Raw genomic sequence first — 20,993 nt, forward strand, 5'->3', positions numbered from 1 at the left:
GGAGTTAGTAAAGGTGAGTCCTGGGGTGTGGTCAGGAGGGGGACTTTTAGGAAAATAAGATTTTCTTAAAGAGAAGTCCCCTGAGAGGGTCAGAGCAGTGAACTGGCTCTGGAGAGGTCCACCTAGCAGTGGAGGTCTTGGCCCATCCCTGAGCCCTACTGAGCTGGCTTGCGAGGTGGGACCCTTTTTAGGAGCCTCACTGTGGTGCTGGGTGCTGATTGGCTCCTCCTTTGGTCTCTGAGCACCACGGATATTTTTCTTTATGCTGTCTCTGCAGATAGTTAGCCTTTGGTTATATTTGCCTTGCTCTGATAAAATAAAATAAGTTCATTGACTGGTTATTCATTTACCAGGTGCTAGCATAAAGTCACTTCATATAATCCCTGGTATAATGTAATGGCTTGTACTGATCAGTGACGTGTGCTTGGTTTTGCGTATTCCACTAAGGGAAATAATTTGCAGACAACACCTGCCTGCTCATTAATAGAATAAAGCCATCACACAGCCGGCTCACTTATCATAACCATCAATAAAAGAGAGCTCTCCAAAATAAGGAGGGGAAAAACACACATACTTTTTAAAAATTCTTTATTGTTGAAAGTATTATGTATGTCCCCTTCTGCACCCCCCACTGTCCTCTCCCAGCCTGCCTCCACCCCCAGCCCTGGCTTACACGCCCCGCATTGTCTGTATCATTGGTTATGCTTATATTCATACAAGTTTTTTGGTTGATATCTTCCCCCCAAACCCAGCCTCCCCCCACTAAATGGTAAGAGTTCTTTCTTTTTTTATAGCAACATAGTATTCCATTGTGTAGATGTACCACAGTTTTCTAATACACTCATCTGCTGATGGGCACTTAGGCTGTTTCCAAATCTTAGCTGTTGTAAATTGTGCTGCTATGAACGTAGGGGTGCATATGTTCTTTCTGATTGAAAACATACATAATTTTTATCTTTTCTCTCCTGATCCAGCAGATTTTCAGTTATGGGTTAGGATGCTTTCAGTTGCAAATAAAGAATATCTAATTAAAATTGGCTAAAATAACAGAGGGTTATTAATGTCACGTGGAAAGTCTGGCCACTAGATTATTCCAGGGTTGGCGGGTGGCTCATTGGGCTTGTTGGTCACCGAAGATATTTCCATTTTTCTCTCTGCCATCCTTATAATCTCCAAGAGCATTGGCCATACCTCCCCTCATGGTCATAAGATGACTGCCACAACTTTACACATCCTATCCATTCATAACAACATCCCAAACAGGAAAGAAGAAAGGGAACAACATAAATGGCCTTCCACTCAGCTGGCACTTTCCAGCCAGAGAGGTAATGTCTTTCTCAGAGTTTCTTAGTAGATTTCCCTTTATTTCTGTGACCCAAATTGGGCTACATGGCCACCTCCAGACCAATTGCAGGCAACAAGGAGCATGATTGACTTAGACTAAACATGTTTCAGCCCGGGGGCTGGCACACTGTCCCGAAACAAAACTAATACTGTGTTAAAGGGAGAATGAGGAATGGTTTGGGAAGGCAGTGCCTAACATAGTATATGAAACAGTACTCTTGTCAGGAAGAGATGGTGTTGCCCTAGTCACAAGCAATAATGGGTCTCAGGGTTGGCCCCTTTCTGCCAGCCTTTCCTTTGTGCATCACATACATGTCTACACTTCATTTGTAAATCCCTCAAACTCTGTAGATCCAGGTAACAACTTGATCTGATCATTTGTTGAAGAGGGTGACAAAATCAAGGCATAGGCCTCCCTCCTGGTCACATGCCAGGTACAGTAATGATCTGGTTGAATGATTCTACATTCATCTGAGACATTAGTCACAGAGATGTGAGGTTCCTGAGGGCAGGCTCGTGCCCACCATACTCACTGGTGTATCCTTGGTATTGAGCTGAGTGTGTGTGTGTGTGTGTGTGTGTGTTGTGTGTGTGTGTGTGTGTGTGTGTGGCATGTACTAGTTGCTCAATCATAATGGAGTAAATGAATGAACATGCTAATGACCAAATAAGATGATGCCTTTATTGACTGATGCCTCTAGAAAGAGAATGGTGCCAAGCTCTGTGAATTATCTGAATAAGTAGAAGCTTGCTCTCCATCTATAGGGAGTTTATGATCTAACGTTAAGGTGAGAGCTGATGGCCAGAGTACTGCGGTACAACCAGAGGAGGAGCCTGCCGTCTCTTGTCTTTTGTAACCAATTACCAGCATTCACATGTCCAAGGATGTTATCATACCTCATGATAACTACTTTTTATGATGAGGCTGCAAGAATGTTTTATCTACCAAAACGAACTTAAATTTGTGGAAAAAAGAAGATTCATTCCCTTTACTCCTTTCTGTAGCTTTTCAAGATTTATGAATATAGGTGTAGAAGAGGGGAAGAAAAATCCTCTGTCTCTGTCCTCCATGTTATCTTGTTAAACTGAGGTGGAAATGATTCTTCTCTCCATTTGAGTCATGTTTATTCGATGACGAAAAGATGTAAACAGCCTTCATAAATGATGAAATGTAATCCAAGCATCAAGGATGATTGTCAAGGAAAAGAGATTCTTTCTGGCACATTATGAGAACCATCCTCACTCCTATTGTTGCTCTTAGAAATCTGTTTTACTTTTGTTTTAGACCTAGAAGGTTTTGACTCCGTGGTATCATCTACTGAGAAACTCAGTCACCCAACCACAAGCAGACCAAAAGCCACAGGGAGGCGGCCTCCGTCCCAGTCCCTCACATCAGTAAGTGTCTTCTCACTTCTCTACAGCTAAAATGCAGGAAACATTAGAAATTCTAGTTAAGGACTCCAATGCAAGTGGCTGTTTGGAGGACAAGCGGGAGAGGGAGATTATGAGATACACTGTTGATCAAAAGTGATTTGAGAGTCCTCTGAAATCAAGCAGTATTTGTTTGTTCTTGGTGTGCCTGCCAGCCAGGTAGGCATTCCCTGTTCCCACTTTCCCTCCTTCTCCTTCCAGACTGATTGTTGTTTGAATCTGAAATGAAATTGGTAAGAAAAAAATGTCATGTTTTATGGTAGGAAAGGAGAACAAGGCTGGTTTGGTATATAAACAAAACACAACTATTAAAGAAAGCTCTGTCACTATGCAGAGTTTGGCAGTGACAAGCCTTTTTCTGCCACACAGACCTTACAGAGTTTACATTTAAACATATGAGGCACCTGGTCATGTTGGAAAGTACAGTCAGAACCCTCTGGATAACCCATAGAATGTTTTTGTTTGGGTTGTTTTGAATAACTTCTTTTCTCATTGGAAACCTGTAACACATTATTGTACCAAATTTAAACAATGAAATTCATAAAGAAAATTATCTGTAATACTGCTCCCCAGAGCTAAAATCTGGTACTTTCTTGCTATTACCTTAGCTTTTATTTAAAATTCTATTTGTGTCTATAAAATTGTTTCTTAAAAAATGGGATCACTTAGTATGCATTGCATGGAAGTTGCTTGTTCCCCTTATATTGTGCACCTTTCTCCCAAATCATTACACATTCTTCCATAACGTCACATTAAATGGCTGCCTGGTGTTCTAATTTGTGAATAGATGATAGTTTATCTAGCCAGTGCACTATCATTGAACATTTATGTTGTTTCTAGCCCTTCATTATAAACACTGATGTGAATGTCTTTGTAGAAAAATCTTGATGCTCTGCAAGCAGTGTATATGTGTCTGTCTGCCTGTCTTTCTATCTATTTGTCTATCTCTCTATATCACATTGCCTTGCCCTTGCTAGGAATGCAGGTCGAAGGCCTTATGACCTTCATCCTGATATGCAGGTTTCCCAGGATACTTTCTACTTTTACCTCATCACTGATCATCATTTAGAAGAAAAAGAATGCAACTTCTTTGAGCCTCTTCTCTCATATCTTCTGAGTCTGGCAGTGTGGTTTGAGTTATCCTCTTTTTCCTCTTGTATGAAACAAACCTAACTATGTATTGACACCTTTTGTGAAGAAAGACTTGAAAAGGGGGCTTACATTTACCCTCATATAGAGTACTGTGTCAATACCATCTTCTTTCCCTTTTTCATGTCACCTACTCACACCCTCCCTTTTGCATCTCATATACACACAAGCTTTTTAATGGCTTCTTGGTATCTCCGTATTTAAATTTCTAATCTTACCTCTTCCATCTTTTCTACAAATCTTACATCATTTTTGTTTTCCCTCCAAATTCTTCCCAACTTTTCAAGATCTAGAGGGCCTTGTGGCATCCAGAATTATATACAGAAAAGTGCAAATTACCATCGACCACCCCACCCTTGGTACATACATCCCATGTCTGGGAGTTTATACAGGATGTCCCCAAAAATGTATACACACTTTAATAGCTGATAGTTCAATTTTGAAAATGAAATGTATTTTAATAAACAGTGCCTTTATAATTACTCAATATGTATATACATTTTGGGATACCCTATATATATTTTGGGGACCAAGTAAAAGCATCTCATCTTTGCTCTGCTTTTAGACTACATATTTGTTCATTATAATGAGAAGACAAGCAAAATACAAGTGTCAAGTGCTTTGAAAATCATACAGCATTGTTAACAGAAGCTATGTCAGCTAAGGTGTAATTCTGACAAAAGCATTTTCTTTTGGCTTTATCCAGTCTTCCCTTTCAAGCCCTGATATCTTTGACTCCCCAAGTCCCGAAGAAGATAAAGAAGAACACGTTTCGCTTGCACACAGAGGAGTGGACACATCAAAGAAAACTTCAAAGACTGTTACCATATCCCAAGTGAGTGACTGGCCATGGTGAGGGTGTCACGACAGCATAAGATCCCTGCCTTTTTGTGTATGCACTGATGATGAGTTATAAATCAAACAAAGATAAATAAATGTCTCTGTCAGTTCAAGCTTCTATAACAAAGTGCTATAGATTGGGTGGCTTATTAACAATAAAATTTAATTCTCACTTTTCTGGAGGCTGGAAGCCTGAAATCAGGGTGCCAGCACCATCAGTTTCTGGTGAGGGCCGTCTTCTGAGTTGCAGACTGCCAACTTCTCGTATCCTCACGTGACAGAGAGAGGGTAAAAGCTTTCTGGGGTATATTTTTTAAGGGCATTAATCCCACTCACAAGGGCTCCACCCTCATGACCTAATTACCTCCAAAAGACCTCACCTCCAAATACCATCAAAATGGGTTAGTATTTACACATATGAATTTTGGGAGAGCACAAACATTCAGTTTGTTGCAACAGACAATGCAAGTTTTTGTCATTCTTTAGTGATGGTGCTTTAGTGATTGTCATCAAAATCCCCAAGGCATTTTACAAAGTCTCCAAAACTGGGCAGAATCCCTGAGAAACAAGTTTGATTGATGATTTCCCATGTTTTCTCTTGTGGTTTGATCTCCTCTTCATACCATCATCCACATATACACAAATGCCCTTGCATACTATCACCTTCTCAGAAACCAAGACAACTTAAAAAGCCTATAGGTGTCTAGAAAGAATACATCAACTGTATTAAACGTTGTGCCCTCTGCCCACACATCTTGTCTTTTATGTTCAAAACTGGTGGTGTCACAAACTATGTTTGGCAGCTCATGAGTTTGAATAATTAATGGTGCTATCTTAAAAGGTGATTTGTATTTATTAGGATAAATTTATAGTCTAAAAACATTTTAATTTCATTGCATGCCCAGGGGATGGTATAGCTCTTCTAAGTTACTGGCTTGTGTGAAGCAAAGAAGACATTGTTTAGCAACTGTGTATGGCTTCTGAATGATACCCTGTACAAATTCTGCTTGTCCTATGAATGTGAACCAAGATTTTGAAATTTATGCTAAGAGAACCCAGACAGTTGGAATTTTCTATAAATACTTGCAACTACTTTCTGTCTAAAAGTAGAAAACTGTAGTCATTTTTAAAGGCAATTGAAACAGGAATTAACACAAAGAAATAAAAATTTATGTAGGATTTTCCTTCTCATAGATTTAAAATTTTACATGCATGGATTTTCCTTAACACCTGATACAGTATTCAAAACTATTCTATAAAAACATATTAATTGTAATTATTCACAAAACTGAAGCATTCTTCCTTTATAAAAGGACTAGAGGCCTTATGCACGAAATTCGTGCAAGGGACTCAGCCCTCACAGTCCCAGCTTAATCTGGAAGGTCGTCCAAAAGGATGTCTGGAAGACATCCAGAAGGTCGTTTGGCTGTCTGGTCTAATTAGCATATTACACTTTTAATTTATAGATTCCATTTGCAGAAATTGGATTTAGACCTGGTTTTTTTTTCGGGTTATCCTAGGTATACAAGGTTAGTTGCATTCTCTCTGACCTCTCAGACAGCCTTGGGGTGTTTCTACAGTGACATCTACTGGTGGGCAGAGGCTCTTCACATTTTTTATTTTTACAGTTCTGTCCTTTAGGCCAGCGGCTCTCAACCTGTGGGTCGCGACCCCTTTGGGGGTCAAACGACCCTTTCACAGGGGTCGCCTAAGACTATCGGAAAACACATATATAATTACATATTGTTTTTGTGATTAATCACTATGCTTTAATTATGTTCAATTTGTAACAATGAAAATACATCCTGCATATCAGATATTTACATTATGACTCATAACAGCTGCAAAATTATAATTATGCAGTCGCAATGAAAATAATTTTATGGTTGGGGGTCACCACAACATGAGGAACTGTATTAAAGGGTCGCGGCATTAGGAAGGTTGAGAACCACTGCTTTAGGCTCTTTCACTTCCCTGCAGCTGTCATGTCATGTTGTTTATTGCTTCTAGAAATTCCACATGAACTAATTTGGTGAAGGTATATGGTATCCTCTGTTCTGTGAGAATTTTAAAAAGTATTTGTTAGTTGAAATGGGCCTGGAGAGCAAGTCATGTAGTAAATGCTCAGAGAAGCATTCATTCAAGAAATGCCTGGAAGCCCGTCAGTGTGAGGACATTGATGGGTTGGGGGAGGTATATGAAGATGCAGGATAGAAAATGTGAAAAAGTGTGAACTCAGGAGTAGGAAAGAAACAAAGAAAATAAAGACATTAGAGTGTGAATTTTCAGACTTGGGTAACCACAGTCATGGTACCAGGCTTGAGGGTCCGGCTGATGGAGGAGAGGATTGAATCCCAGCTCTGCCAGTTATTAACTGTGAGACTTGGGGAATTTCTAAACCGTGTTCCTAAGCCTCCATTTCCTGCTCGGTCAAACATGTATGCCAACTGGTCTTTGTTTCAATTGTCTAGCCGATGTCGGGCAGGTGACCAGTACTCCATAAATGTCAGTCCCTCTTCCCTCTATTATAACTTCTATGAACAATAAGCATGGAATGGCTGATCGCTATCTCTGGCAGCAGAAAGCGCTTTTCCTCAATGGTAACTTGGCAGAGAAAAGGCAAGCAGAGAAGCTGGGAATGCTGGCCCATCTGCCTCTGTCGTACTCTGCCCAGTCTCTCCCTCCAGCACAGTCTGACTTCACACTCTGCCTCCTTACCATGCTAGCCAAGCCCCTTCTTGGCTCCCGCCCTGGGTGCCTGCTGCTAGAGGGAGTTCTGACTGTGTTGCCCAGCTTCAACACCAACCTTTTCTTCTGCCTGTCACTCACCCTTTCACCTCCCAAAGTCCTCCCCACCTGTCTACATCTCACCTTCCCTTGCTATTGTCTCCTTCCTTGGGCCTGCCACATGCCCCTCTTCCCTCCAACCTATGACTGCCCCATGCCCTCCCACCCCCTGGTCTCCTCAGAATACTTCTCCATCTGGCCTCCACCTATCTCCTCTGTCTCCAGCCGGGTTTCTTGATTCTGCCTCCTCCTGTGGCTTCTCCGTGAACACTGTATCCCATTTTCCTTCCTCTGCCAAGTTTTTGGAAAGTGTTCTAAACTTGCAAGTCACACCCCTCACCCGTGTCAGGCACTGACTGCCTTGATCAGGTTTCAATCTCCCTTTCTCCAGCAAGTGGGCTCCCCCAGTTTTCCTCTTAGCACCCTTGACCCACTTATCCAACCATTTTTTTTTCTTTCTGGAAACTCTTATAGGGGACTTACATAACCCAGGCTCCTCTTCCGGTCTGGCTTTGTCCCCTCTCACCACTCTGTCCTAGTCCTCAAGGGCTTTACCTTTTCTTCCCACCTTTTCAATTTGGGAAGTCCCCAGCTTCCATCATTGAGCTTCTTTTCTACTTCTGTGCTGTTCACCCCCATGGCATTCTATTCCTCTGGCAGTTTCTCTGGCCCAGCTCACTCTTTCAGTTGTCGGCTCTGCCCACTAGACGTACTTCTGCAGCTCTCTGTGCTTCCCTCCTGTGTACAGACTTCCCTCTAATCTGCAGGGTGTTGGTTGGTCTGTCTGTCTACACCTCACTGAGTCCTTGAGGGCCAGGAAAATGTTTTGATCACTCAGTTTTCGGAGCCTAGCAAGGAGGTGCGACTCTGGATGTGTACATTAAACAAATAGGAACTGCCTGGCCAGAAAGGTGATCCAATGTAAAACATACAAGAAAAGACACTTCTATGGGGAATGCCTATACCAAGTAGGCCCTTGGGGCTTGTAGGTGAAAGAATGAGTGAGGAAGATGTGGTGGGAGGCATGGGTGGTGATGTAGATAGGGGGTTGCTAAACATGAATCTCTAGCCTGAAGCCTCTCTGCCATCCCTTGCCACAGGTGTCTGACAACAAAGCACCCCTGCCACCCAAGCCAGGGACCATGGCTGCAGGTGGTGGTGGTGGACCAGCCACTCTGTCCACGGTGGTACCCGCCCCCCTGTCGTCCTCTTTGGGAACAGCCGGACACAGAGCCAACTCCCCATCTCTGTTTGGCACGGAAGGGAAACCAAAGATGGAGCCTGTGGCCATCAGCCAGGCGGCCTTGGAGGAGCTAAGGACACAGGTCCGAGAACTGAGGAGCATCATCGAGACCATGAAGGACCAGCAGAAGTGAGTATCTGGGGCCCCTTCTTCTTCTCCCTCTGGGTCACTCTCTGCTGGGCCAGGGCCTAGTCTGCAAGCCTGGGTCTCAGCCTGCCCTGGAAGGTGGGCCAGCCTCCCTGTGATGGCAGTGGCAGCAGGAGGTGGAAGTGGGTATGAACTCAAGAGACTTCACAGAGCTCAGCTTGGCCTGCTGCATGTAGGAAGGGTATCAGTTGGCTGATGTGTTAATGGGGAAGGGGCAGTTACAATGACTTACATGCTTTCCTTTCAGCTGCTGAAAGGAAAGATCTTTTTTGTTTTTTGGGATACCCTATATATATTTTGGGGACCAAGTGAAAGAGGAACACCTCTTTTGCATTGTTATTGCTTTTAATCCTCACCCAAGTATGTTTTTACTGATTTTTTTTTTGAGAGAAAGATAGGAAGGGAGAGAAAGAAACATCAATGTGTGAGGGAAACACCAATCAGTTGCCTACCATACGTGCCCTGACTGGGAATCCAGCCCACAACCTGGCTATGTGCACTGAACAGGAATCAAACCCAAAACCTTTTGGTATACAGGATGACACTCCAACCAATTTCCTTCATCTGGCCAGGGCAAGGAAAGATCTTAAAATCCCCATAAAATACAGTATGCACGTGTACCACCTTTTAAAAAAACATATATTTTATTGATTTCAGAGAGGAAGGGAGAGAGAGAGAGAAACACCATTGATCCGCTGCCTCCTGCTCGCCCCCTACTGGGGATCGAGCCCACAACCCAGGCATGTAACTTGACAGGGAATGGAACCAAACCGTGCCCTCCTGGTTCATAGGTCGATTCCCAACCACTGAAACTGTTCAAAAGTTTATAATGGTCTCAATTATCCATGAATGAGTGAGATCATGTGGTATTTTTCCTTCATTGACTGGCTTATTTCACTTAGCATAATGCTCTCCAGTTCCATCCATGCCGTTGCAAATGGTAAGAGTTCCTTCCTTTTGAGAGCAGCATAGTATTCCAACTGTACCACTTCTTAATCAGCCCAACAGCCAACTTTTCCTTTAGCATCAGAAAAATTTCAATTATTTCAGTTAGCTGCCCATTATAGTAATTAGTTTCCATTTAGGGGCTGTCATGTATGAAAAGACATAGGGAATCTTTGAACCCAAGACTTTATACTGAGCAAGTTGCTCTCCTGAGACTCAGGGGCTCCCTCCATGCATGCCCCCACACATGCTCTCTCCCCACCGTTCATCTTCAAGGAACACTTCGATGGGGAGAAAGATCTGTAAGCGAAAATAGCTAGCACACATAAATATTACCCTGTGCCATATGCAGTGACAAAAAATAGTCAAAGGGTTAGAAGTCAGAAGGTATGGAATTGTAAAAAATATCTACAATGAAAATGATTATGTAAGTACATTTGAAAACCAGTAATCTATAATGAAGGGATAGTTTCCAGTCAAGATGGCAGAGAGGAAAGACAACAGAATATGAACCTGGATACCTGGAGCCTAGTCACTGAACAAGTTGGCCATCTCGCTAGGCCTCAGTTTCCCCCGTCATCTTTTAGGAGAAGCTTCAACTGAGGGATCTTAAAGATCATGTCAGACCTGCTATTTGATGTCTACATATTTTGGGAGCCCAGAAATAATGGCAACTCTTTCTGTCTCTGATAAATTTTAAGCAATAACAATGCAAAGAAGACAATGTTCTGTCCACATTTTCCTTGCAAAAGAGTCAGAATGATTTTGTAGTGAGAGGAGGCTTCTTATCTCTTATTGGGAAAGTCTGGACTTTTGTTTAATTTCATTGTTGTTTGCTTTTCAGACGAGAGATTAAGCAGTTACTGTCAGAGTTGGATGAAGAGAAAAAAATCCGGCTTCGACTGCAGGTGGGTCCCTTGGGGTCCTGCCTCACGAGAGGCTCAGTTGGGGGTAGGGGAGGCATCAGGGCTTTATTTTGAAAATAAATGATTGTTACTTCTCTGCAGATTTAGGCATACTTCCTATGGCAATTTTCTTAGAATTTTATAGACTCACTTTGCATCCTTTCCTAGGATCCAGGAAGCTTGGGGAAGGAAGACATTAGTAACTGTACCCCCAATTGGGTTTTTCACTTGGAATTTACCTGAAACATGTCCTCGGTGAAAAGTTTCCCCTGGTTTCCAGAGGCCTCACTGTAGTAATGGCCAGAGGGCATGGCATTGGGGAGACCCCATGGCCAGTTGGCTTTTGTTATGTGGTCGTTGGGATTCCAAGAACCACAGTTGCCCACACTTGGCGCTTGCTCTTTATCTTTTTACTTCTCACTGATGGTTATGTCAGTACCATCAGAGTGTCAGAGCCTTGTACCACTCAGATCCAACTCAGCTGTTACCAAATGGCCAAAGGAAGACTTTCAGCTTTCATCCAATGGTGATTAGGACCCATGCTGCTTAAAGAAAGATAGGTAACTGCTTGTCATCACTTTGGAAATGCTGACAGATACCACCCTGGGCCCAACCACTGCTACCTTCCAACACTGCCAGGTGGTCCCGCAGGTCAGGACAGCCTGCCCCACCCGCTGGCCAGGAAACTAGAACAGTTATTACTTTTGACAAATTGTGGATGCTGGTAGCCTGAGAATTAAAACATCCACTATTTCCTAGCGCATCTCATCTGCATGCCTGTTCCATAGGTTTGTGCATTTCTGGCATTATTATCAACTCTTCATTCAGATGTCATTTTACCCATTTTGCCTTTAAGCTCATCAGGTTGATTATTTTCTTTCAATCAACCAGGGTGATTATCTTTAAGCTTCTATCAAACCAGCCAATTCATTATAAATTCATTATGATTTTGTTGGCTCTTCTTTTTCTTTTATAGATGGAAGTTAATGACATAAAGAAAGCTCTTCAATCAAAATGAATACTTGATCAATGAAATGTCGCATTATTCATCCTGAGTCCAAGACTCAAATTTTCCGCCCCAGCCAAAATAACCTTGTGCCAAAAGATTAAAGATTTGCCTCAATATGTCCCAGTTTGAAAGATTAGCACAAAAATCTTGATAGCACAACACAAATTCCATCCAAGAGGAGACTCTTCCCCATGGTATAGTCCTGGGTCTGGCACTGGTTGTGACTTAAACAGAGCAAATTGTGCTAAAGGCTTTTTTACTATGAGATCTCATGCGAAATGAAAACTCAGGCAGTTTAGTCCATAGTGGTACTATTTTGATGATATTTTCCATTAATAAAATGTAATTTCAGATTATTCGTTTACAAGCTTTATAATTTTATGATTTTTTAATCGTGTTTTGTCACAGATTCCCCCAGTATTTGTATTACACATAGTCCAGAGCAAGCATCCCTTTCTTTTGCTGCAGGCGGAAAGCTGCCTTGCTTTGTGTCCCCTCTAGGAGTCTATTACATATGCAATTTTAGGTCCAACCCGTCCCTTCTCCTGCCAGCAAACCCCACCACCCTGAGATCAATTTTAGCTTATATGTGATGGTATATTTACAAAAGGAGAAAGAGAAAATCTGGTATTTGCAATGATCTGTGCCTTCTTTTTACCACCCTCTTGATTGGAACTTTTGTGATGCAGCTACCATGATTTAAAACAAAATTTTTTTTAGCCACTTATCAAAGTCCACTAGAGACTACTGTCTTCAAAGCTTCTCTCCCCTAGCCAAAGGTCCTAAGAGGAGACAGCTGTGAAGTTGGGCGTGCTCTGTGGTACCAGCTGCAATTGTTAAGTTCTCCTAGTTTTAGGTTGTTCATGAAACTAGAAATGTCACCCCTGCTTGATTTTTCATCAGCTAAGTTAAACCCTTGCCTCCTGTCCTTTGCACCTTTTGCGTGAACAGAATATGCATTATTAAAGCAAAAATAAATAAAAGTAAAATGCAAATAAAAACGAGGGAGGGAAGTTGTATTATTTCCTGCACTGGTTATCTGTGTGTGTTATTGTTTCAGCTGTACTCACATAATGTCATATGCCTCCATCTCTTGTAACCCCTTCCTTAAGTGCAAGGGAATGGGAGGTGGGGGCTCTTGTTAAAGTGTAGCCATTGATTCTTTCTGGCATTTTTTGAATTGCTTTTTCCCTCCCAAGGAAACGTGTTTGCTTGTCTGCTTTATCTTTGTAACAAAACAGTTCAGCCTTAGTCTGTGTGACTGCTTTCTCATCTTTAGCTGAAAATAAGGGGACATACTGTATAGCAAAATTGTTTGGGGGTTGGGGGTGGTGGTCCCTTAATGGTACCTGAAGATGTTTTTTGTGTTTCTAAAAAGCTGCTTTGTCTATTTCCTGGGTTTTAGAGTAAAAATAATAAACATTAATTGATCTTCACAACCAGAATGAATGAGAATTGATAACACTGAAGAAGTGATGCAAAAAAATCATCACATGTTATTGATCATCGAAAGTATTACAAATAAAAGTATCTTCCTTTCTCTCTTTCCCCGCCTTCCTCTTGCCTACATACTCATCCTTGCTGCTTGAGGCTGCTACTTGCCCCAGAGTATTTACAGAACCTGGACACCTGGTCTGCCAGGGTTAAGAAAGTGAGTTAAGGGAAGATAAGTGTGTAAGCAAAGAAACCTCCCAACCTTCATTCCCATGTGTTTTTAGCAGCCTTGCTCTCAATGTGCTTGGGACCATGAATGCCAAGTTTCCCAAGAGCAGCATAAAACATTCCTGTACTCCTTGACTGTTCTAAGCATTTGTGTTAAACTTGAAGCCTTCAGAGATTTCCTACCACCTAATATAAGAATGAGGCTTGGATTCTTTCATGTTTGGATTTCTCATGTACTCATCATGAAAATCCCTAATGATGTAGTTTTATATGATGTGTACACAGAGTAAGATTGTTAATAACTACATTGAGTAGTTGGAGTGTCCTCATGGGGCACTGGAAACCTGAATGTAGAGGGCTGTCATTTTCCCCTCATAGATGCCACTGGCTTTCTTTGTATAAGCAGAGAGAGACGTGATTCTAGAAGAAGTTGGCATATCCAGCTTCATTAATGACCCTTGGGCTAACCAGCAAGAGGATTCTACATCATGAAACTGGATGAGCCACTGTCCTAACAGCCACCATTTTCACTCTTTACAAAATGGACCCAACAAAAAACATTAAGAAGCTTGGAAGTATCACTTTTGAAAAAATTCTTGTGTGTTCAGCATGGACTCCACCAGCATCTAATGGAAATTATTTTTTGCTTCATTTTCTAAAGTTGTATTTAGAAAAGTCGTAAGTATTGTGCTTTGTAAAGAAGATGATTAAAATTAAATTTTGTGAAAATATTTTTGGTTAAAGTTGTCCTGGCCCAAGAGGGATGATTTCTTGGAATTTAAACCATTTTTCTCCATTTTACACAATTTGATTATTCTCATAGAAATGCCTTCAGAGGACATGGACTATAGTGCCCACCTTCTCTCTCAAGTGAACAGAAATAATACATTAAAATATGTGGCTGTGAATTCTGTTTTTAAGGTGTTAAATTTTACACTCAGATTTAAACAGAAATTTCTAGTAAGATCTAATTTTTAGAGTAAAAATAATTAAATGATTGTTATTCAAATAATTGTGTAAAGCCTCTTTTTAAATATAATGTGCTCCAGGCTCATCCTGTACTTTTCCTGCATCAGCCCTGAAATCAGTATCTTGTTTCTTTTTAGTGTAATATGGTATTTAGAAGCCAAGATCAGATGCTATATCTTCTTATTTCTTGTTTTTTTAAAATATTTTTTTATTGACTTTTTAGAAAGAGAGGAAGGAAGAGGTATAGAGAGATAGAAACATGGATCGGTTGCCTCCTCCCCTCCCCCCACTGAGGATCGAGCTGGCAACCCAGGCATGTGTCCTGACTGGGAATCAAACTGTGACCTCCTGGTTCATAGGTCAACACTCAACCACTGAGCAGCACCAGCTGTGCAATGTAAAGCCACTTTTATTCATACACAGCGCTCTAGACAGTGTACTCAAGTACATGATTTGTTTTCTCCCTTAAAGACAGACTGTATCTAGTAGTATCACATGTGTGTCTTTGGTTACTAATGATGAGGTTTTATTTCCTTTCATGATGGGAAAAACTATAGGATGTATAATTTTTTAAATATATTTTATTGATTTCTTACAGAGAGGAAGGGAGAGAGATAGTTAGAAACGTTGATGTGAGAGAAACATTGAATCAGTTGCCTCCTGCACACCCCCCCCACTGGGGATGTGCCCGCAACCAAAGTACATGCCCTTGACCAGAATCGAACCTGGGACCTCTCAGTCCGCAGGCCGATGCTCCATCCACTGAGCCAAACCAGTCAGGGCCAGGGTGTATAATTTACTAGTGTCCCAGTGCACGGATTCGTGCACATTGAAAGGAAATTAATTAGAAGAAATATTTTAATATCGCTATTCGCCCTTTCTCTATAATAGAAGGGTCAACCAAATTTATGATCGACAATGAGAGATCGAAACACACACCCATGCAATTGGCACCTGTGAGAGCTTTATGTGATCGCACATGCGCAAGTCAACTTAGCCTTTTATAGATATAGAACAAACTTGCTTAATTAGACCTGCTTTCTGATTTAGCTAAACTTTTTCCAACCCAGTGAAGCACCCAACTTCTCTTTCAGGTAATTGTCAGCAACACAGCAGTAAATATTAACATGAAGCAGATTATTATTGTAGATCACACATGGAGAACAAAGGGTAAAATATTTAACTGCAGCAGTGTTTGACTATGTTCTCTGCAGTGAGAAAACCTGAAGTCATTTTCAAGTTCTACCATTTCTTACTGCTTTTCAGGCAGGTCAAGTTTCTAAACTTTCTAAATCTCCGTTTTCCTGCTAATGAAAAGAAAATAGGATTCTACCAAGTCTCCTGTCTACCTACTCCAGGACTTCTGTGAGGATCAAATGAGATGAGGCACATGAAAACACTTCACAAACATTTGGTTAAACTGTAAAATGTTTGCACCTGGCTATAAAGCAAGTCGTGTCCCTGGGCTGAAGAAACTCCAAGGAGGGTAGTTGCTAGGGAGAGGAAGCTGGGTGTTGCTATGTGACATGATTACCTGGTGACCACAGCGACCGTTTCAGGGTTGGGCTGGGCTGTGGGCTACATTTTGCACCATGGGGTCTTGGCAGCGTTGGCTGCGATTTAGTGGGGTGTCACTCCAGGGTGTGGCAGGGCCTGTGTCTCACTTGGGGGAAGCCAAGTGTTGGTTTGTTGGTGCCAGGTCCCTGGTGCCGTTTATTTTTAAGTAGCCAGTGCACATCATGGCAGCTCCTGCAGTTAGCGTCTGCCCCCTGGTGGTCAGTGCATGTTATACCTACTGGTTGGATGGACGGATATATATATATACACATATATAGTTTATGGTTGCCAACTGTCTGTATAAAAATAATCCTGGGGTCCCCACAAAAGTCTTTGCATTGGAACTTAAGGTCGTCATGGTCTCTTCTTTATATGAGATTAGATATTAGTCCTCCAGTTATTTTAGCACAAATTAATATCAAGGTGTTTTAGCAACCAGAAGGCTTGGTAAAAATATTTTCTCTTTCACTTTGTACAAATGAGAACTGTAACAAAGCAATATGTGCATAGGTAATAGGTGTTCTTTATGGCTAATTTCAGTGGCCGACAGAGGGAAGGCGTGGCAGTTATGACCAAAGCCTGGAGAAGAAAATGCCATTCCCAAAATTAGCTCTAATGAAGAAATACAATTTCCAAAGCACAGAAAACTCCTAGCCAGAAAAAAATGTTTGCCAGTAATGTAAAGAAAGAGTAGGGGTCATATATCTCAAGGCGATGAACCGTTGCTGTCATTCCTAGCTCTGTTCTTAGGGTCACCGAGGCTTGGTTCCTGATACATGGAGTAGAATGTGGTCCCTGAAGCCCAGGAGGATCCATGAAGTAGATGCAGGTTCCTGAGAGGTGTTTTTATTTCATGCCTTTTTAATCAATCCCAAATTGGAATGGCCGTGGGACAGCTCCTTCCTGTAAATGACAGTGTGTGCTCATTACGCTTGTGAATTCAGAGTTCACAGTTAACTGGGCTATTCCTCTTTTCTTTTTGGAGCAACAGGTGTTAAAATATTTCAATCAAACACAGAACAAGGTAACCTAGTAGGTTGTGGCTAGAATGCTAGAATTTTTTTAGAAAAAAATAAATAGAAATATTTTTAAAATGAATAAAAGAAGAGATGAATTCCTGGAAAACCAGCTTTATGGGGCAGTTCTCTTTAAATGGCAGCAAGTGTATTTATATCATGCAGATCTAACAATGTATTTAAGTCTCAAATGCCTACCTTCCCTCTCACCTCTATAGGTAGTTCTCCAGGAAACTAAGATTCATTGGCAAGCTTTGAGCTCTTGTTGGGAAAGTGCTCTGGACATGCAAAACTTCATTATAGTTTCTATTAATTAAAAAAAGTTTTAAGGAGTTTATAAACCAATTTTTAAACTAACCAAGCTGATAAGACCATCCTGAAGCCAAACAGAAAAACCATGAAAAAATCAATAACATTTCCAGGGTTATTTCCTAAAAGAAAAACAGAGATGTTATAGGAGAAATGGAGTGGATTCTCTTCAAGCTTCATGATTATTTCTTAGTTTGAATCTCAGTCTGAGAGAACCGAGCACTTGGCTGGGACTGAAGCTCTGCTGTTGAATGCTTAAGGGAGGTAGGTCAACAGGGACTGGACACTTGTATGAAACACCCACCCATGCCCCTGCCTTGGCCCCAGGAGGTACTTAAAATGTTCTTGTTTGTTCTAAATCAGGGCAGTCTCCTTGGAGGAAATAAAACTGGAATGAGAAGTACATGGATTGAGAGAGGGAGAAGTCTCAGAGGGAACTTCAGGTTGGAGGTAGAACTTTTATATGAATATAGTGCTAAGATTTTGGGAGAGGTGTTGGGGGAAATGCAACAGGGAGGTGGAGCTGAGGATGTAAATCTTCAAGGTAATATAGGATACCATGTGCTAAGGAAAGACCTATTGACAAGAGTCCTATCAATGAATCTTCTAAGGTTTAGAGGACCTAAGTGATAGCTGTGGGTTCAAATGTAGAACCCAATCACCTGGAATATTAAACTCACTTTTTTTCTGATTGTGAAGCTAATATACTCAGAGTAGAAAATAAAAACTACAAAGGGAAAGGCAGAAATTATCCTAATCTCATTCGGATAAGCCTTTAATTATTTTGGTGTCTCATAATTGAGGTTATTCTGTGTATATAGTTTTATAGTCTGGTTTTTATACTTAGTATTATTTCGTTGTTGTGATTTTTTTCAAAAATATGATCTGTAATGACTGCATAATATTCTGTCTACAGATATGCAAGAGAGCACTTAACCAATCTTTCTTTGAACATATTTCTAAAGATGTGCTGCTGAATGCAACTGTCCTCAAGGAGCTCAAATGGGGGAAATAGATAGGTAAGTAGGCAAGTCTTCCACACTACAAGAACATGAGCACAGAGAGAAGTCCAGGGGTTTTGGAACTGTGGAGGAGAGGTGCTCAATGGCATCTTGAGGGTGAGAGTTCAGAGAAAGAAGGGCATTGTGGTTATTTACAATTTTCTGTGTTATAAAGATGTGGTGAACACCTTTGGGTTTAAATCTATATCTACATTTCCGATTTATCTTTAAGATTATTCCTACCGGTAGAGTGCAGTGTGAATTATCTTAGACTTTTAGGGAGTGCCTGATTGTAAACATAGTTAAATTAACATTAGGATACAAAAGTGACTAACCTCCCATCTACCCCTACGGTTATATTTGCCTAAACCTTGGTGGGGGTCAGATTTGGCTCTCTTCCTTCTGGCCAGTCACTGCTCAAATGTCACCTCATCAGAGAAGCTAAATGCCCGGCATCTAAAACATTGCCAGGTGCATAGTAAGCACTTGATGTATATTTTTTGACTGAATAGATGAATTGGCATTTATGATTGATATCAAATGGAACTATTCTGTAAATTTGAGAAGCCTACTTTTACCTTTATGAAAACTATTTGCAAAACTGTACCATTAGGGAAGATTTATGACATAAGAAAACAGTTATGAAGAAAGCCTACAGAGGCACCTGATTTGTACTTGAGTTTCAGCCAACACCCAGACCCTAAGGAGAGTGCATACATCACCATGGATCTCAAAACAAGTTCACATTGTCTGTATACTGTTATCTCTAAGACTGTTATCCACTATAATATTAGAAAACTGTGGATACCTCTGTTTTAAGACATAATGCATTGTTTTAAAAATTAGATTCACTCTGGAAAAAGAATGAATTAGGGGGTGAGCATATTCCTGAAACTTTACTCTTGACACTTCTCTGAAGTCACTTGAGAACCTAACTGCTGCTGCTACCCCTCAGGGCTGAACATATGTCCTCAAAATGATGAAGAGTAGGACATGTAGATGAGCCTCAGGCCTCCAAGACATGCCATAGGATTCTTCCAGTGTGATCCCCAGAAAAGCAGTAGTAGCATCACCAACCAGGAACTCAGTAGAAATCAAAATTCTTCAGCCGTGCCCCAGACCTACTGAATCAGAAATTCTGGAGAGGTACCCAGAAATCTGTGTTTTAATAAGTCTTCCTGGTGATTTTGATGCATGCTCAGGTTTGAGGACCACTGTCATGGAGAGAATCATCTCCCTTTCAATGAGTTGTGTATAAAATAACCCATAGCAACCTTTTTCAGAAATCTCTAGTTAAACTGTGGCTGCAGCAACACAAGGCACACTATCTAGAAACTATGCCATAGTCTATTAGGTTGAACATGAAATTGACATTTTTGTAGGTCAAATATGATTGAATATGGCTTACAGTTTAAGCTCAGAGATATAGAAAGCTGTGAGATGTCCTTCTCATGCTTACCAAAAAAAATCTGAACAGACTGGAAATTAAAAAGGGAACTGAGTTTTCAGAGCAAATAACTATTCCAAAATCTAGAGAGAGGCACTTTCTGTGAGACATGGAACTGAAGCATTTGCTTACCAGGGACAAAAGCCACCAGACGCCATAGAAGTGGATGGAAAAATCAAGCTAGAAAATTTAATGAATTTCTGACTATGGACTTGCTTGAAATTGTAAAGCATCCTTTTTCAGGCCTTTCCTCCAAGATTCCCACCAGGCTCTCACAAAGAGGATCAAGGCAAATCAGAGAAAACTCATGGTGTAGCCTGGATGCTAGCTCAGGAATCAATGAAAATTCCACCCAGACATTGGTCTCTTAAGAAACAAAAGGCTTATTTGGTAGAGTGGAAAGACATGGTCTGAAGGCACTGGTGAAATATATTGCAGCTGGGGGAAGGGAATTCCACCCAGCCAGTCCCCCCATCTCACCTAAAAAATAAAGATTTCAATTTTAGGGAGAAGAGCCTTAAGGCTATTGACTGAGAACACTGTTGGATCCACCTACTCCATCTAAGGGAAGACACTGTGGGTGAGGAGTCTATCTCTGGACAAGGGGCAGAAGCATATGTGAAAGCAACACCTCTGAAACTGAGAATTAGAATATTAGAGACCACCCCTTCCATGCCCCACTAGCACACTAACAAAACTCCAGGAATAACAATAGTGGATTACAGCAGGGAGAGCTTCAGATGCACTTTGTCTGAGGAACAGCAGAAAAGGAAACCTCAAAATTAGGAGGAAGAAAAAAGTTCACTAGAGAAATTCTAAGTTTTTATGCCATATGAAAAACAAACCTCAACAAAGCCCAATTTCTGGCTAGATTAAATAAATTCCTATACTAAAGGCTTATTTACCAAAATTTCTGGCTTTCAACAACAAAAAAATTACAAGGCATGCCAAAAAGTAAAAAAAAAAAGCAGTTTGAAGAGACAAAGCAATCCTCAGAATAAGAGTTAGATGGCACAGCCATTGGAATTATCATAGAGATATCTACACTAATAAAAGAGAAACATGGTAATTGGCGTACGACCGATACCCTTCCCATTGGCTAATCGGCGAGATATGCAAATTAACTGGCAGCCAAGATGGCGGCCAGCAGCCAGGCAGCTGATGCGAACAGGGAGGCTTGCTTGCTTCAGTGACAGAGGACTCCAACGTTCCCCGCCTGACTTGTTGGCCTC

General features: G+C 41.2%; 1 protein-coding gene across 6 annotated transcripts in view; it reads left to right on the forward strand.

The window, feature by feature from the left end:
• SH3KBP1 (SH3-domain kinase binding protein 1) overlaps nucleotides 1-13,236 on the forward strand; it is a 241,804-nt gene extending 228,568 nt beyond the window's left edge. For 5 of the 6 annotated variants that reach the window (XM_006765116.2, XM_015564876.1, XM_006765117.2 and 2 more), the window contains 5 exons: nucleotides 2,630-2,739; nucleotides 4,631-4,759; nucleotides 8,652-8,923; nucleotides 10,731-10,794; nucleotides 11,768-13,236. In XM_006765116.2, the coding sequence (XP_006765179.1) occupies nucleotides 2,630-2,739; nucleotides 4,631-4,759; nucleotides 8,652-8,923; nucleotides 10,731-10,794; nucleotides 11,768-11,809 (617 nt within the window). In that variant the 3' untranslated portion in view covers nucleotides 11,810-13,236. The remainder of the gene's footprint in view (nucleotides 1-2,629; nucleotides 2,740-4,630; nucleotides 4,760-8,651; nucleotides 8,924-10,730; nucleotides 10,795-11,767) is intronic. The other variant, XM_015564877.1, reaches the window with a different exon arrangement.
• The last annotated feature ends 7,757 nt before the right edge of the window (nucleotides 13,237-20,993 follow it).

The sequence above is a fragment of the Myotis davidii genome, unplaced genomic scaffold, assembly GCF_000327345.1.
Source record: "Myotis davidii unplaced genomic scaffold, ASM32734v1 scaffold161, whole genome shotgun sequence".
Classification (NCBI taxonomy): domain Eukaryota; kingdom Metazoa; phylum Chordata; class Mammalia; order Chiroptera; family Vespertilionidae; genus Myotis; species Myotis davidii.